Source organism: Colobus angolensis, unplaced genomic scaffold (genome assembly GCF_000951035.1).
Source record: "Colobus angolensis palliatus isolate OR3802 unplaced genomic scaffold, Cang.pa_1.0 Scaffold447, whole genome shotgun sequence".
Taxonomy (NCBI): Eukaryota; Metazoa; Chordata; class Mammalia; order Primates; family Cercopithecidae; genus Colobus; species Colobus angolensis.
This window is the reverse complement of record NW_012117899.1, coordinates 680462-692540: the sequence shown is the minus strand read 5'-3', so window position 1 is coordinate 692540 and position 12079 is coordinate 680462. Positions and strand designations below refer to the sequence as shown.

At 41.4% G+C, this 12079-nt stretch overlaps 1 protein-coding gene across 4 annotated transcripts in view; it reads left to right on the top strand.

The window, feature by feature from the left end:
• The first annotated feature begins 886 nt into the window (after positions 1-886).
• Positions 887-12079, top strand: part of LY9 (lymphocyte antigen 9) — a 32854-nt gene continuing 21661 nt past the window's right edge. For 3 of the 4 annotated variants that reach the window (XM_011957612.1, XM_011957611.1, XM_011957610.1), the window contains exons 1-2: positions 887-1114; positions 4891-5220. In XM_011957612.1, the coding sequence (XP_011813002.1) occupies positions 991-1114; positions 4891-5220 (454 nt within the window). In that variant the 5' untranslated portion in view covers positions 887-990. Of the gene's footprint in view, positions 1115-4890; positions 5221-6929; positions 7852-12079 lie in introns of those variants that run through there. The other variant, XM_011957613.1, reaches the window with a different exon arrangement.

Sequence of the window (12079 nt, the reverse complement as noted above, 5' to 3'; positions counted from 1 at the left end):
GTCCTTCATTGCATGTGACAGAAAGTTAGCACAAACTGCCTTGAGCAAAATAGAAAATGTATTGGGTCACTGTATTAGTTACCTGTTGCTGTGTAACAAATTGCTCCAAACTTCACAGCTAAAAGCAATAAGCATTTTTGATGAAAAATAAAAAATTGAAAAATATTTTTAAAACCAAGCATTTATTATCTTACAGTTTCTCTGGATAAGGAATCTGGGCATGGCTTAGCTGGGTGCCTCTGGCTTAAGGTACTCACACAGCTAACATCACGGTGTCAGCCAGGGTTGCAGTCATTTCAAGGCCCTCCTGGGGAGGATCCACTTCCAGTCTCACTTATGTGATTCTTGGCTGGCCTCAGTCCTAATGGACTGCTGGCCAGAGGAATCAGATCCTTGCTGGGTGTTGGCCAGGGACCTCCCTCTGTTCTTTGTTTGGAACCCTCTCCCTAAAGTATTTCACAAAATAATACCTGGTAGGGAGACAGAGATAGTGGGAAAGAGAGAGAAGGAAAGAGGGCAAGAGAAAGAGAGAGAGAGCATATACACACACGTGCTAACCTAAGATGGAAGTGACAGCTTTTTTGTAACCTGATCTCAGAAGTGACATCCCAGCACCTCTGCCACATTCTATTCACTTGAAGCAGGTCACTAAATCCAGGCCACACTCAAGAAGAGGTGATTACACAGAGGCATGAATGCCAGGAGGTAGAGATCTTTAGCAGTCACCTTAAGGAGCCAAATTTAGAACCCAAGTCCCTTGATGTCAAAGCAAGTGATGCTCCACGTCAGTCACAAATGAGGCCCTGAATAGACTTGGGACCTTCACCTGCCTGTGCAGATGGGAGGAGTCTGTGGTGTTTCGTATAAACAACCCTCCCTCTGAGACACACACACTTACGCATATACACACACACTCACACACACATATACATGTGCGGAAGCTGTGGTAAGTGCATCCTCCTTCTGTCTCAGATCTGAAAATAGATCATCATGGTGGCACCAAAGAGTCACACACAAGACTGGGCTCCTGGGCCTTTCTCCAGTAAGCCACAGAGGAGTCAGCTGCAAATATTCTCTTCTGTTCTATGGACCTCTCTCCTCTTCCTGCTCATGGGTAAGTCCACTTTATGGCCACCACTTCTTGCAACTGGTGTTCTTCTGAGGCTGGTTGCATTCCCTGCCTAGGAGATTCTTTCCTTTTTTTTTTTTAAACGGAGTCTTGCTCCGTCGCCAGGCCGGAGTGAAGTGGCACAATCTTGGCTCACTGCAACCTCCGCCTCCTGGGTTCAACGATTCTCCTACCTCAGCCTCCGGAGTAGCTGGGATTACAGGCGTGCATCACGATCCCCAGCTAATCTTTGTATTTTTAGTAGAGGTGAGGTTTCACTATGTTGGCCAGGGTGGTCTCGATCACTTGACCTCATGATCTGCCCACCTCAGCCTCCCAAAGTGCTAGGATTACAGGTATGAGCCCAATTCTTGTTGGTAAAACCAGGAAACTCCTCGCCTTGCCAGAAATTACTCTGCATGTGTGCATACTCGTGTACCATAAAGGGGGTGACATTCTAGCCCTGGTCTCAAATAACTCTGGGCTCAAACTACATTTCTCTCGCCCTCACACTTTCCTAAGAAATGCCAAGAATTGTAATGAGTTTGTTCCTTGTATAGTGTGGATAAAACCCACAGAAGGATCCAGGAAAATCCCCTGATGAGAAACCACCTAGCAATTCCTAGGGATGGAGATAACTTCTGGAGCTTCTTTCTACATATCCTGCCTTGGTTATCACATATGCTGGCTTTATTACTGAGGCTTCACTGGGGACCTGGAGGCGGTGGTGACCCTGGGCAAGGTGGTGTCTATCTGGATATCCTTTTGTCCTCAACCTTATTCCTCCCTATCAAGGCCCAACTCCTGGGAAACATCTCTCTGCTGCATGGCCCGGAACCCCACTGTCCAGCAGATAGAGCCAGTCCAGTACCCTAGAGAGGATCTCAGCCACCTGGGACTGTAGCAGCTACTGTCCTTCTATGGTCCCACTTTGTCAGGGCTTCAGGGATGATGGTGCAGGTAGCACTAGAGATCTGAGAGCAGTGGGAGTTGGCTGTTGGTACCTGAGGGGAGCTCTAGAAACACTCCTATTGCGGATATGGGTGAACAAGGAGCCTAGACCTCAGGGCTGAGGTCCAGTCTGATCTCTCTTCATTTTCAATTTTATCTTGGCTCACCAAAAAAAAACACAGAAAGTAGCAAGGCTGTTTATGTCTACATCCAATCTTTGGGATATTCCTTGATTGTGTTGAGCAAACCTGAAATAAGCTACATTTAAGGTCATCCAAGCCTCAAATGATCATTGCAGTGAATTTCAAACAGATCAGAGCAAAGAGGCATATCCTCCAGTCTGGCTCCACTGATTAGGATGACCTCCAATGGCTCCACTGATTAGGATGACCTCAAATGACGTCTTTTGGTCTGAAAGGAGGATGCTTTTGTATCTCCGAAGAGTCGTTTCAGGAACTTAAAAGGCAGTCGAGTGAAAAGACCCCTCTCACTTTAGTATCAGGAGCATCTAAAATTAAATATTGCTCCATCATTTATTAGTGGTGTGGGCCTCTATTTCTTAAGTGTAATAGTTAGTAGAATGCATCACGCAACACTCTTACAGATTGAAGATCTGTACACACACACACACGCACACATATATATAGTGGCACATAGTTGGCAGAAGCTATGATTGTTATTATAATAATCAATTACTATTATATGCATTCTTTGGAAACTATTAAAAAACAGGTGAGTCAAATTCAGTTATTGCAATCTTTGAATGCTCTTTTATGATTTATCCTATGGTGCAATTCAAATAAAATGGCTGGTACTGGGGACCTGTCACTGTACTGGGAGCTGCATTGCACTGTTTTCTGCAACAAGATTTGCCCTGTGAGGCCTACATCCTGTCCCCTCCACTGACGGTCTGTGAGTCTTTGTTCATGATTTTTGTCTGACGTAAGAAAATCTGAAGTCAAAACAAGTCATATACACCCAGCCAAAACCCAGCAGCTCCTGGGCTTCCAGGATACAGATGGACAGTACTCCTGGCCTCCCTACTTCAGGGGCATCCCAGGACATAGAATCTGGACTCTGTGACTGATCAACCCTGTAATCTCAGGGAAGTGGCTTAAATTTTCTAAATATCAGCTCCTCATCTGTAAAAAGGGGCTAATTATAGTGTAGTTATGAGAATTAAATGAAATAATTTACATAAAGTACCTAATGCACACATAGCAATCGTAAGCAGTGTCTTCCAGAAGAAAAGGGCTCTCTTTTAGAAAATCTCAAACCAGCCTCACATCAACTCAGCTTGAATCTGCCTAAAGAATCCACCTGACCTGACCTTCTCATGTCCAGTACCCCTAGCCCTGCATGCTCCATAGCTGCCTCTCCACAAGGTGAAAGTGCTTGACTGATGGAGGTCTAAGCAGAGAACCCCCATGACTTGCACCAAGCAGCCTCTCTCCTTCCTGTGTCTGCATATTCTGTAACTTCTGGGTTTTCAGAGCTTGCTTCAGCTTTCTTCCACCCCTCCAGGCTATGCTTATGCTCCTTTTTTGTCTCTAACATTTTCTTTTTCTTTTTTTTTTTTTTTGAGGCGGAGTCTCGCTCTGTCGCCCCGGACTGGAGTGCAGTGGCCGGATCTCAGCTCACTGCAAGCTCCGCCTTCCGGGTTTACGCCGTTCTCCTGCCTCAGCCTCCCAAGTAGCTGGGACCACAGGCGCCCGCCACCTCGCCCGGCTAGTTTTTGTATTTTTAGTAGAGATGGGGTTTCACCGTGTTAGCCAGGATGGTCTCGATCTCCTGACCTCGTGATCCACCCGTCTCGGCCTCCCAAAGTGCTGGGATTACAGGCTTGAGCCACCATGCCCGGCCCTCTAACATTTTCTACTTATTTTCCCACCCAGAATTCCTGGTGGAGTCTGGGTCCCAAACCCATCTGATTTGGTCTAGAATTTCCAAAGTTCTCTCCAGAGCCTCAGAAGCCCTGGAATCTGGGAATCCAAGCTGGGGTCACCCAGAAGACACCCACAGGGTCCCTACAAGAAAATTAGCTGCCTTGGCCAAATACTAGCTTCCTAGATGCCTTGGTAATAATGTTTATCAGGAATATGATCTTGCCTAAGATGAGGAAATCAGGAACTGTATTGGCTATTCCCACCCCCAAACCTGGCCAAGCTAAAGTCAATCTGAGATCCCATGGACAATTAAGGGAAAGATAGGGTGAGGTAGAGGTCGGAGAAGTTCCTTTAGTTCCCGACACTGCTATGAGAATTCTAAAACATTCAGAAAAGTTGGAGCATTTACACTGAACATTCATATGCCTACTACCTAGGCTCTAACACAAATGTTTTACTTTACTTGCTTTATCATTCACCTGTTCATCTAACCATCCCTCTACACACCCATATTTTTAAAAATATGCTCCTTTTTACTTCATTGGCTCTTCATGATTTGCAGCAACCTGCTTTCATTTAGTTTTTATCATATCCCTTGAAGAAAGTGGTGCAGGTATGAGCATTTAAATCCTTTAGATAAGTAAACTGATTCACTGAAAAATTCAGAAATGTACCCAAAGTCACAAGGCTAATTCCCCTACTGGAACAGAAACCCAGAAGATCTGTTTCACAGATTGTTGTGGCTACTTTTAAGGGAGACAGTGTTTGGAGAATGGAGGAATTAATGACTTTGCTAGGCAATGGACCTAGAAGAAGGAGGACAACAATCTCATTTCATTTCTCAGCATCTGACATTTATGCCTAATGTATATTCACAGAGTGAAAGAAAGAAGGCTAGCTCAAGGAGTCTAGCTGCTCCTGCAAGTCCCTCTTCTATCTCTGCAGGACTAAGAGCCTCTGGAAAGGACTCAGCCCCAACAGTGGTGTCAGGGATCCTAGGGGGTTCTGTGACTCTCCCCCTAAACATCTCAGTAGACACAGCGATTGAGCACGTCATCTGGATTGGTCCCAAAAAGGCTCTTGCTTTTGCACGTCCCAAAGAAAATGTAACCTTTATGGCCAAAAGCTACCGGGGCCGACTAAACATCACCAGGGGGAGTTACTCCCTGTCCATCAGCAATCTGACTCTGAATGATGCAGGATCTTACAAAGCCCAGATAAACCAAAGGAATTTTGAAGTCACCACTGAGGAGGAATTCACCCTGTTCATCTATGGTGAGTTCCAGAGAGTTTCTGTGTTTTGATCTTTTCTTTTTTTTTATTTGTGCAAATTTATGGGATATGTGTGAAATTTTGTTATATGTATACAGTGCATACTGATCAAGTTAGGGTTTTCAGTGTGTCTACTGCCTGAGTACAATACATTCTTGTTAAGTATAGTCACCCTACTCTGCTATCAAAAACTGAATTGATTCTTTCTATCCTACTGTATGTTTGTACCCTTTAACCCACTTCTCTTCATCATCCCCCCACCACCCACTCCCTACACTCACCCTTCTCAGTCTCTGCTATCTATCTATCCACCATCTACCTCCACATGATCAAAATTTTTAGTACCCACATGTAAGTGAGAACATGCGATGTATGTCTTTTTGTGCCTGGCTTATTTCGCTTAAGATAATGACCTCCAGTTTCAGCCACATTGCTGCAAAAGACATGATTCATTCTTTTTTATGGATTTTTAAATTGTTTAAATATATTTAGAGGGTACAAGTGTAGATTTATTGCATGCATATATTGCATGCTGGAGAAGTCCGGGCTTTTAGTGTACCCATCACCCAAAGAGTGACCTTTGTACTCAATAGATAATTTTTCAACCCTCACTGCTCTCCCACCCCCCCACCTTTTGTAGTCTCCACTACCCATTAGTCCTACTCTGTATGTCCATGTGTACCCATCGCTTCCACTTATAGGTGAGAACATGTGGTATTTCACTTTCTGTTTCTGAGTTATTTTAGCTGGATAATGGCCTCCAGTTTCATCCAGGGTACTGCAAAAGACATGACTTCATTCTTTTATGGCTGATTAGCATTCCATGATGTGTATAAATATATGTATGTATGTGTATACTGCGTTTTCTTTATCCGTTCTTCCATAAGGGACGCAGATTAATTCTATATCTTTGCTATTGAGAATAGTGCTGCAATAAACATACAAATGCCGGTATTCCTTGCATATATCAATTTCTTTTCTTTTCCTTTGGGTAGATATCCAGTAGTGGTATTACTGGATCAAGTGCTAATTAAACGTTTAGTTTTTTGAGAAATCTTCATATTGTTTTTCATAGTGGCTGTACTAGTTTCCATCCCCACCAAGAGTGTCTAAGAGTTCCCCTTTTCTCCACATCCTGCCAACATGTGGTTAGTGTTTAAATAATAGCCATTGTGACTGGAGTGAGATAATATTTCATTGTGATTTTGATTTGTATTTCTCTGATAATTGGTGATATTGAGTATTTTTTAATACATCTGTTGGTCACGTGTATGTCTTCTTTTGAGAAATATCTATTTATATCCTTTGCCCACTTTTTAATGGAATTATTTGTTTTTTCTTGTTGAGTTATTTGAGTTCCTTGTATATTCTGGATATTAGTTCCCTGTCAGATGAATAGTTTACAAATATTTCTGCCATTCAACAGGTTGTCTCTTCACTCTGTTGATTATTTCTTTTGCTGTGCAAAAGCTTTTTAGTTTAAATCCCGTTTGTCTATTTTTGTTTTTGTTGCCTGTGCTTTTGAGGTCTTAGTCATAAATTATTTGTCCAGACCAATGTCCAGGAGAGTTTTCCCTAGGTTTTCTTCTAGTATTTTTATAGCTTCAGGTCTTACATTTAAGTCTTTAACTGATTTTGAGGAGGTTTTTTAATATGATGAGAAATAGGGGTTCAACTTCATTCTTCTGCATGTGACTATTCAATTTTCCCAGCACCATTTATTGAAAAAGTGTCCGTCCACGTCATCGAGGGTGACCACTGCACGCTCCTGGAGGGCAGCGGCCTGGAGTCCATTATCAGCACCCTGGCTGAGCCATACACGTGTGAGCATGCGGGAGGGCTAGGCCTGCGTCCCCAACTGCCACTGGAGACCGCTCCGCCATCCCCACCTCACCGCCGTGCAACGGGGGCTGGAAGAGTCCTGCCGATGGAACCCTGCCCTGCCCAGGGCCGCCGCCCCCCAAGGCTGCTAGACATAGGCGTTAGGCGTATTCCACCCACCCGCTGCCTCCTATGGCACCTCGGGCCACCAGAGCCCGACTTGGAGGCTTCTGGCCTGTGAAGAGCCGGCGACGCCCGCAGGAACTGGGCTGGGCCTTGAGTGCTTGTGGGGTTTGTGCTTGGTCTTTCTCCGCTTGTATTTGCGTATTTATTGCATTGCTGGTAGAGACTCCCAGGCCTGTCCACCCTGCAAAGACTCCTCGGGCAGCATGCGGGTCCCGCACACTGCACCCATTTCTCCAATGTCCCCCGCAGGCGCGGGTGGCCACCCAGGCCTGCTGGCTGCGGCCCCCTCTCAGCCAGGCCTGGCTCAGCCTACTGCGTGTGAGGTCACCGGCCAGTCCCGAGGAGCCGGGACCCCCGGGATGCTGGCCCACAGTGCCGGGCTGCATCCATGATGCGGAGCTGGCCTCCAGCCCTGCGGACAGCGCCGGGCACCAACTCAGTGTTTGTCAGTGTTTCTTTTTCCAAGAAATGATTCAAATTGCTGCTCGGATTTTTAAATTTACTGTAGCTGTCAGTGTACACGTCTGGATCCCGTTTCATTTTTACACCAATTTGGTAAAAATGTTGCTCTTCTCATCCTCCCCACAATTAAACTGCACGTGGTCTCTTAAAAAAAAAAAAAAAAAAGTGTCTTTTCTCCCCAAAGTAAGTTTTTGTTGGATTTGTCAAAGATTAATTGGCTGTAAATCTGTGGCTTTATTTCTGTGTTCTCTATTTTGTTCCATTGGTCTATGTGTCTATTTTTATAATACCATGCTGTTTTGGTTACTATAGCCTTATGCTATATATTGAAGTCAAGTAATGTGATGCCTCTAGCTTTGTTCTTTTTGCTTAACATTGCTTTGACTATTCAGGCTCTTTTGTGGTTCCGTATATATTTTAGGATTTTTTTCTGGCCAGGTGCAGTGGTTCATGCCTGTAATCCCAACACTTTGGGAGGCTGAGGCAGGCAGATCTCTTGAGGTTAGAAATTCGACACCAGCCTGGCTAGCATGGTGAAACCCCGTCTCTACTAAAAATACAAAAATTAGCCAGGGGTGGTGATGGGCGCCTGTAATCCCAGCTACTTGCGAGTCTGAGGCAGGAGAATCACTTTAATCTGGGAAGCAGAGATTGCAGTGAGCCAAGATCACGGCACTGAATGCCAGCCTGAGTGACAGAGTGAAAACCTTGTCTAAAGAAATTTTTTTTTAAAAAAGAAGGATTGTTTTTTGTAATCTGAGAAGAATATGGTTGGTATTTTGATACGGATTGCATTGAATCTGTAGATTCTTTGGGCAATATAGTCATTTTAACAATATGGATTCTTCCTCCATGAGCATGGGATATTTCTCCATTTGTTTGTGTCTTCTATGATTTTTTCATCAGTGTTTTGTAGTTTGCCTTGTAGAGATCTTTCACCTCCTTGGTTATATTTATTCCTAGGGTTTGAATAGCTATTGTAAATGGGATTGACTTCTTTATTTCTTTCTTGATTAAATCATTATTTGTGTATAGAAATGCTACTAGTTTTTGTACGTTGATTTCTGTCCTGCAACTTTACTGAATTTGTTTATCAAATTTAAGAGTTTTTTGGTGGAGTCTTTAGGTTTCTCTAGATATAAGATCATATCATCAGGCTGAGCATGGTGGCTCACACCTGTAATCCTAGCACTTTGGGAGACCAAGGCAGGTGGATTGCTTGAGCTCGGAAGTTCAAGACCAGCCTAGACAACATGGAAAAACCCCATCTCTACAAAAAATACAAAAATTAGCTGGGTATGGTGGCATATGCCTGTAGTACCAGCTACTCTGGAGGCTGAGGTGGGAGGATTGCTTGAATCCCAGGAGGTTGAGGCTGCAGTGAGTCATGACTATACCACTGCACTACAGCCTGGGTGACGAAATGAGACCCTGTCTCAAAAAAAAAAAAAAAAAAAAATTATACCATCAGCAAAGAGGAACAATTTGTCTTTCTCTTTTTGACTTTGAATGTTTTTTTATTTCTTTATTTTGCCTGGTTTCTCTGACTAGAACTTTCAGTACTATGTTGAATAAAAGTAGTGAAAGTGTGTATCCGTATCTTTTTCCAGTTCTTAGAAGAAAGGCTTTCAACTTTTCCCCATTTGGTACAATGTTAATTGTGGAATTGTCATATATGGGCTTTATTATTTTGAGATATATTCCTTCTATGCTTGGTGTGTTAAGAAATTTTTTCGTGAAGGGATTTGGACTGTATCAAGTGCTCTTTCTATGACCATTGAGATGATCATATGGTTTTTGTCCTTCAGCCTATTGATGAGATGTATCGCATTTATTGATTTACATATGTTAAACCATTCTTGCATCCCTGGGATAAATCCCACTTGATGATGTATTATCTTTTTGATGTGCTGTTGGATTCTGTTTGCTAGTATTTTGTTGATGATTGTTTCTTCTATGTTCATCAGGGATATTGGCCTGTAGTTTTCTTTTTGTTGTTGTTGCATCCTTGTCTGATTTTGCTACCAGCATGATGCTGGCCTCATAGAATGAGTTAAGAAAAATTCCCCCCACTTTGATTTTTGAGAATAGTTTCAGGAGGATTGATATTAGTTATTCTTTGTATATTTGGTAGAATTTGGCTGTGAATCCATCAGTCTTGGGCTTTTCTCTGTTGGTAGACTTTTTTATTACAGATTAGTTTCACTACTTGTCATTGAAGTCTGTTCAGGTTTTCTATTTTTTACTTACTCAGTCTTGGTAGGTTGTATGTTTCTAGAAATGTATCAGTTTTCTCTAAGTTCTTCAGTTTGTCAGAGTATAGTTGTTCATAATAGTCTCTGATGGTCTTTTGTATTTCTGTAATATCAGTTGTAATGTCTCCACTTTTTTTGATTTTGTTTATTTGGGTCTTCTCTCTTCTTTTCTTAATTAGCCTAGCTAGCAGTTTATTAATTTTGTCTGTCTTTTCAAAGAGCTAACTCTTTGTTTCATTGATCCTTTGCATTTTTTTAGTCCCTACTTCATTGAGTTTTGCTCTGATGTTTATTATTTCTTTTCTTCTGCTAATTTTGGGTTTGGTTTGTTCTTGCTTTTCTAGTTCCTTTAAGTGCATTGTTACATTATTTGTTTGTGATCTTTATACTTTTTTCATGTAGGCATTTATTTCTATAAACTTCTCTCAGCACTGCTTTTGCTGTACTCTGTAGGTTTTGGTATGTTGTGTTTTCTTTTTCATTTGTTTCAAGAACTTTTTTAAAATTTCTGTCTTAATTTCTTTGTTGACTTAATGGTCAGGAGCATGTTGTTTAATTTCCGTGTATTTGTATCATTTCAAAGTTCCTGTTAATATTGATTTCTAGTTTTATTCCATTGGAATTGAAAAGATATTTGATATGATTTCAATTTTTAAAAGTTTGTTGAGACTTGTACTGTGAACTAACAAATAGTTTATCCTGGAGAATGTTTCATCTGCTGATGAAAAGAATGCATATTCTGCAGTTGTTGGATAGAATGTTCTGTAAATATCTGTTAGGTCCATTTGGTCTAAACTCCAATTTAAATCCAAAGTCTCTTTGTTGATTTTCTGTCTAGAAGCTCTGTCTAATGCTGAGAGTGGAGTGCTGAAGTCCTCCAGTATTATTCTATTGCAGTCTCTCTCTCTCTCTCCCTCACACACACACACACACACACACACACACTCTCTCTCTCTCTCTCTCTCTCTCTCTGGTAATATTTGCTTTATGAATCTGGGTGCTCCAGTGTTGGGTGCATATACATTTAGGGTTGTTATATCCTCTTGCTGGATTGATCCCTTCATCATTATATAATGGCATTCTTTGTCTTTTTTCTTTTCACTGTTTTTGACTTAAAATCTGTTTATCTGATATAAATATAACTAGCTACTCCTGCTTGCTTTTGATTTCCATTTGCATGGAATTGTTTTTCCATTTCTTTACTTTCGGTCTATATATCTTTACTATTAAGGTGAATTTTATATAATTAACATATAGATGGATCATGTTTTTAAATTCATTCAACAATTCTATGTCTTTAAAATGGATAATTTAATCCATTTACATTCAAAGTTATTGTTGATATGTGAAGCTTTTTCCTATATACTGTTGTTTTCTGGTTTTCTCATATATTCTTTGTTTTTTTCTCTCTTATTGTTTGTCATTGTGGTTTGGTGGGTATCTGTAGTGACATCATTCAGGTCGTTTCTCTTCACCCTTTGTATGATTGTTTTACAAATGAGTTTTATACTTCTGTGTGTTTCCATCATGGTAAATCTCATCTTTTGCTTACAGGTTTAGGACACCATTGAGCATTTCTTGTAGGACCCCATCTAGTGGTAACAAATTCTCTCAGCATTTACTTGTCTGAGAAGGGCTATTTCTCCTTTTTTATGAATAATTTTCCCAGATATAGTATTTTTGGCTGACACTTTGAATATGTTACTCCATTCTCTTCTGGCCTGCAAAGTTTCTGCTGAGGAATCCACCATTAGTCTGATGGGCTTTCCTTTATAGGAGGCTAGATGTTTTTCTCTTACTGTTTTTATGATTTACTCTTTGACTTTGGACAGTTTGACTGTAATGTGCCATGGAGACCTTTTTGCATTGTATTTTCCTGAGAATCACTGAGCCTCCTGTATCTGGGTGTCTAAAACTCTTGCTAGACTTGCGGAGTTTTCTTCTATTATTTCATTAAATACATTTTCTAATCAGTTCTTTGTCTCTTTGTCCTCAGAGATAGAAATAATTTGAATATTTTATACTTTATGTTGTCCCAAATGTAACAAAGGTTTGGCTCATTCTTTTTTATTCCTTTTATTTATTTATTTTTTGTTTGGCTGGATTATTTCAAAAGACCTGTCTTCAAGTTGTGAGAT